Here is a 6,652-nt window from a genome sequence, read left to right as displayed (position 1 = left end):
CGTTCTGTATAATAGCTCACACAACTCTTTAGTGTAACGATAGCTGAATCCGTTGACAAACCTGGTCGGAAACCAAATTGTGCGTCATCAATATTGATAAATCTTTGCAATACCGGGTGAATTAGACGCTCCAGAACTTTACTAATAATTGTGCCAAGCGAGATGGGCCTGTAATTTGCAGAATCATTTAAATTGCCTGTTTTATTTTTAACGATAGGAACTACTAATGTTTTTGTTAAAGAAACCGGTAAAAATTCATATTTTATGCATAGATTAAAAAATGTACATAAATGATGGTATACTTTATCTGTACCCCACACTATGTGTTCGACACTAAGACCATCATGCCCAGGTGACTTACCGCGTTTAATAGATTTAACTGTATTTCTAATATCTTCAGGCGTAAACTGTATAAAACAACCGGAAGAATCTAACTCTGACCTTGGTACTTTTTTGGTGTCGACCACACAATTTGTGGTCAGGGGTTTGGCTCTAAATTTAGTTTTAAATATGTTGGCAATATGTGAAATTTCTTTAGACCCATCTATGGATACCGGCCTACATTCCTTACCCTGTAGTCTTTTGGTTGCATTCCAAAATTTTATAAAATTGTTTTCTTTCTGATGTGTTGCTAAAATATTCATTTTAATGGATTCTTCGTTTTGTTGGCTCCATTTAAGTTTATTTTTGAATTCCCTTCTACTTATTTTCATTTTCTCGTAAAGCTCCCCATTACTAGGTTTTCCCGCACTAACCCAGGTTTTAAAATATAATCTTGCTAACTGATGACTGTCTCTGACATAGTAATTCCACCCCGTCACATTTTTAGTATGAAGGTGCGTCGGACGCGAACTTATTAATGCTGCCTTCTGCAATACATCAACGATAAAATTGTAGTACAGTTCTATACTCGAGAAGTATTCTTTATAATGCGAACAAGTTTTATGACTATTACAATTACAGTGAAATACACCTGGGAAATTGTCGAAGTGTTCATAGCAATACTTTTAATATTTATTTATTTGCTCATTACTACGTGACCCTCATTACCTACCTTCACTAAACCATCATCACTGCCAGTTACCACCGCAGGTACAACATTTTCAGGGATGCAACATGTAATACATATGGGATAATGATCTGACCACGTCACATCGTATAAAATCTTTACGTCGGTTACAGTTTGTGACGCTGCACAAGTAGTGAGACAGTGATCCAGCCAGCTCTGAGAGCCGCTGGACTCGCTCATAAATGTAAAATGATTTGACTCAAGCCCTAAATAATTAATATCAATGCATTCCAATTCCATATCTTTACAAAATTTTATCATTTCTCTGCCGAAATTAGCCGAAGGGTGGGAATTAAAGTCTCCCAGCACATAAGCACACTCTACATTCGACTCTTCAATTATTGCACTAATCTCACCAAGACAATCTATGAACTCCGACATGTTGTCCGTGTGGTCGACGGGCATATAGACATTAATTACTAAAAATAATCTTGATCCCATATGTATTTTTACAGCCGCGATTCAATTACTACTACATTCAAACGGAGTTACTGCGTGGAATTTATTATTATTCCATAATATTGCAAGACCGCCGTAAGGCCGACCTTTTAACATTCCTACGGATGTATCAACTGACGATTTGGCAATACTACTAAAATTTTTACTTATCTCATTGACGAAATTAAGATCATGTGGAAGGAGCCATGTCTCTTGAAGAACTACAATATCAGCTCTAATAGTTAAGTTCTTAACACATTGAATCGATCTTTTGATCGATTTACAGTTATACGATATAATAGAAAATTGAGTTGACTTATGATCCATTATATTTCTTATTACTATTTAGTTTTTCTACCTTACCTTTCGGTATAAAGTCTCGATAAATTCTAAATTTGATCCCCTCTGGCCAAAAGTCCGGTTTCAGGAAGCGATCTAACTTGTTTTTACTTACAATAATTTTATAAGATGTGAATTGCGTTTCATTTTTTTGCGTTAATAATTCCACTTTCACACACTCCTCACCCATGTCTTTAATATACTCCCGGATGTCATCTGCCGAGGTCGATTTATTTACTCGAGAAACATACACTGCCGATGTTAAATCCGCCACTCTTAACTTGGTAGAAATCTGAGCTGTACCACTTGAGTTAACGAGCTTCTTTCTTTTTCTATGTTCCACTAGAACAAAGTTGTCATTTTCGGGCTTGGAAATATAACTTGGCTTTTTAAATTTCGTATTCACCGTTATATCTCTATACGATGGTGTATTAGTAGGGGTATCCAATGCCTTCATGGCGGTCACACTTGGATCGGAGTACGAATCCCTCAGAGTACTCTCAACACATATAGTGCCATTGGTTTTATTATCCGGCGCACATGGAGAAAACAAATGAACACTAGAAGCCTTAACAGATTTCTTAGAAACAGATTCTTGCGAGGTATTCTGTTGTTGTTTTTGATTTTTAGGGTCGCTATCATTGCGTTGAGATCGTTCACAGCTACTTTGTTCGGTTTGCAAGTTAAATTGCAACATACGTTTTACTTGTTCAATTTCTTGTTTCAAGTATTCAAAATCAGAATTCGATGTAAACTTGTCACTATTCAAAGATGTCGCCTTAATATTGGCTACCTCACTCTTTAATATTGACATTTCTTTTAAAAATGTAGTCACATCTATGTGATCAAAAGTAATTGGTGGTAGCTTGTTAAGATTTTTTGCCACAAATGTAGGCAAGCAATCCGGATCGTATTCTTTTATTAGTTTTATTATATCCTGTAGGCCCTTTTGTTCCGAGCCATCTCTTCTCCGCATGCATTTTTTTGTCGGTGCTAATAATTTGTATGCTATCAATCGCGCAGACTCGATTTCATCGAAACTGTATGCACTTAAACATATTTGTATGATACCCGTTTCTGGTAAAGTATCTATTTTATTACTCACAAAAGCCAATAGTTCATTTACCACTAATTTGCATTCCTTACATTGCACAGTATCACAAACAACAGTGTTATCACTTCCACGACTCGCGGTATTGCGGGTAGGTGAACGAAACATTGGTATCGCGTTCGCAAAACAACCGTGCGCTGCGGGCAGCTGCAAGCGGGGTACTGGGCTAATAACAAGCTTGTATTGTTCGATCAGAAGTCAATGCGAGATCGAATCAGAAATGAGGAGATCCGTAGGAGAACCAAGGCTGCTAAACTGAAGTGACAGAGGGTAGGGCACATAGCTGACACATGGCCGTTGGGACAGTAAAGTCCTCGAATGGCGACCACGTAGCTACCGATCCAAACTACGTCTTCCGGAGACGTAGTTTGGATGAGTGCAGCGCAGGACCGATCGTCATGTCGATCTTTGGGGGAGGCTTTTATCCAGCAGTGGACGTCTTCCGGTTGAAATAATGATGATGATGGTGATTGTTGTTAATGACTCACACACCACTTTAGGTTAGGACTTTTAAGCTCTTTTCGATGTAAGCAACACCCGAATATGATCTATCAGTAAATAACCATAGCTGATGTCTATTTGAATGAGTTTTCTCCTGGATTTTTACGGCATTTATTTATTTATTTAAAAAGGCTTACCAACTAAATACAATTTATTTACTTATGCACTAAGAATTTTATACAATTACACTGAAACTTAAGTATTAGTTAACATCATACTTAAGCGCTACGGCCATCATGTGTTTCATCAAACTTTGCCTGGCTTTTAAAAATAATCTCGAATTTGTTCTCTACTACCCTGAGAACCGTGCAAAGATAACCAAAATCTTAAAATCATAAATTTGCTCGGCAACTTGGATTGATTTAGCTATCATCTTGGATTTCAGAAATGATCCCAAATTCCCTTTTAGGTACATCATTCCGTGCATCTCGGAAATGTTTTTCTTTTCTTCAATAGTAATAGACGGCCTGTATAGCCGAGTGGTTAGCGATCCTACCTAATAAGCTAGAGGACCCGGGTTCGAATCCCGGTTGGTGCAAGCATTTATATGATGAATATGTATGTTTGTTTCCGAGTCATGAATGTTTAAATGTACTTATGTATGTTTATATGTATTTATGTATGTTTAAGTAAGTATATTGTATTAAATATATCGTTCTCTTGCAACCCATAACACAGGCTATATATGCTTAATTTGGGGCAAGATAATTTGTGTAAAAAGTTTGTCAATAGTTTTATTTCGGCGTCATTTGTGAATCCTTAAAAATCCTCAAGAAAGCTTTCACACACAAGTTTTATTTAACAATTTGTTTCCATTGCATATTTATCTCTCAATTTCTTTTATTTTGTCCAGTAACATTAATAAATCCTGTATAACAATATTATTAAATTAATTTCCCACAACAATCTGTCTTCGTCGTAATTCATCATTCGGAACATGAAGTTCAGACTACGGATTGTTGTAAAACAACTTAGCACTGAAGCATTCCAGGTCCTCTAATGGCTGCTCTTGCAAACTTACGATAAACTTTAACATTATGCTCTATATTATCGTCCAGGTTATTTAAATCTAAATAATTAAATAAAGATTTTGATTAGCTTGTCTGTATATTTATTTATTTGGGCAACTAACAAATTACACTCTTTACGTGCTTAAAGTTAAAATATAATAATAATATGGATAAGAGTTAGTTCACTTATAAGCTACCACAGCATTTACAATTTTTACTACGTTTATAATACAGTAATTTTAACATTTTTAAATCTATAAATATTGTAATATATTATAATAGAAAAATAAAAATGAAATATGAAAACATGGTTTCTAGGACACGTGTGTAAATTAAGTATTTTCTTTTTATATTGAGCAAGCGGAATGAATAAATCGATGTTCTGCGATTTGGCCAGTGAGTTATATGACCTACAGAGTCTAGAAATAGTTGCGTTTATATAGGGGCGTTCTTGTACTATTATATATTCTTTGGGCTTGAGAAGAATAATATGTTAGGTCTCGTTTGATTTATTTGATTGCCAAATATTGAAAAATTGAATAGAAATGTGAACAATGTGAAGAGGTACGCTGAGAGTAACAAAAACCCTTACGTCTGCTCGGCGCACGCTGAATGCGTTCCGATGTTTGGCCTTAATTGAAAATCTCATAACGATTCTTTTCTCTTCGTTACCTACTGCTACTCTACACGTTTCCGATAAATTAGTTCTTTGTTCACTCGATTTTTATTTTTATTGATGGGAAATTTATTGTTTTAAAGATTTCTTATATTCAATTATTTATTGAAAATTATTTTCTACATTCTGGTGTGGTTTTGTATTAAAGTGTTTTTGTTTTATTTAACTTAATGTTATTATAATAATAATGTTATTAAATGAAGTGTGAGTGGCGAATGGCGGGTAGAGGTGAGGAGCGAGTAGAGAAGAGGGCAGGCGTAGGCTTTAAATAACTTGCTCGTTAAATTATTATTACCTAATAACCAAATTTTTTTAAGAGTTTAAAGTTATAACTGTAATAAACAGTGATTTGTGATAAAATATTATTTTAATTTTCCCTGACTGCTGATAAATACACTGAGAAAGACTGCAAAACCAAAATTGGGCTGAATTAAAATTAGGGATATAAATCAAATTCAAAAACATAATTTTCTTAGGAACATTTAAATATTTTATGGTATATTTTTTATTTATAATTTCCATTAACTATACCTAAGTAGGTAGGTTTTGAATCCTTAAATATTTTATAGGTAATTATTGTTTTTTATTCCTAAACTATTTTATGCCTATGCAATATTCGTACGAGACGTCTTCCCTTTTCTAGGTCTTCTAATAAATAATAAAGTATTCATCGCTCTGCCAAGTCTGGATGGAAATAGCCGCTATTTTGTAATGTTGCTTTTAGCCTATTATTTTTAAAAATATATTTTGTACTTATATAAATAATACAAGTCCGACCGCCAGCATAACTGTTGTTGTACCAATTCATTATCATAAATTCAGCCGGAAGACGTCCACTGCTGGACAAAGGCCTCCCCCAAAGATCTCCACGAGGATCGGTCCTGTGTTGCCCTCATCCAACCTATTCCGGCGATCTTGACCAGATCATCAGTCCATCTTGTCTTACAAATGCATCCTACCAACATTGCATCTTCTAGTCGGATTTCAGGATTCTAAAGGTCATCTGTGCGTAGACCTATGTGCCCTGCCCACTTTAACTTCAGTTTTGCACCAATATGATTTTCATATTTGTAATCATTGCCCCAGGTATAGCTGGCTACATAGGGAGAGAGGTTCGCAACTCACAGGATCCTCGGCACAAACAGAAGGAAGCCCTGAATTCAAATTTATTTTATTCATGTTTGCTACCTGGGCCATAATGCAAGTTTCTGGACTCGCCATTTGTAAAACAATGATACAAAAAACAATTACGGTATCAAAGAATGGAACACTCCGAGAGAAGTTTACTATTTAGTTTGTAGGAATTGTATATCATAGCATCGTTCTAAATGTTGTGAGAGAGAAAATATTCGCGCTATGATTTTGAAAATATTCGCGCTATGACGACTTTTCCTGGGTCAACAAAAAAAGTTCCCAGAGACATCAGATATCTAGATATAATAAAGCTATGTGTACTCCTTGTTTAGAATCCAGATCATCTCTGTAATCCTTTTCATGAAGATTTTTTG

The 6,652-nt window shown here is 35.2% G+C and overlaps 1 protein-coding gene across 1 annotated transcript; it reads right to left on the bottom strand.

Annotated features, from left to right (window-relative positions):
- Positions 1–1,823: 1,823 nt before the first annotated feature.
- On the bottom strand, positions 1,824–3,065 carry LOC126969176 (uncharacterized). The gene has a single exon (XM_050814496.1). The coding sequence runs from the start codon at positions 3,063–3,065 to the stop codon at positions 1,824–1,826; it is 1,242 nt and encodes a 413-aa protein (XP_050670453.1).
- Positions 3,066–6,652: the final 3,587 nt, after the last annotated feature.

Source organism: Leptidea sinapis, chromosome 17 (assembly GCF_905404315.1).
Source record: "Leptidea sinapis chromosome 17, ilLepSina1.1, whole genome shotgun sequence".
In the NCBI taxonomy this organism is placed as follows: domain Eukaryota; kingdom Metazoa; phylum Arthropoda; class Insecta; order Lepidoptera; family Pieridae; genus Leptidea; species Leptidea sinapis.
The sequence above is the reverse complement of the archived record's forward strand: the minus strand, read 5'-3'. Positions and strand labels throughout refer to the sequence as shown.

What these genes read in the sequence shown, in the direction of transcription:
- LOC126969176 (XM_050814496.1), bottom strand. Translation starts at nt 3,065, where the DNA reads ATGTTTCGTTCACCTACCCGCAATACCGCGAGTCGTGGAAGTGATAAC.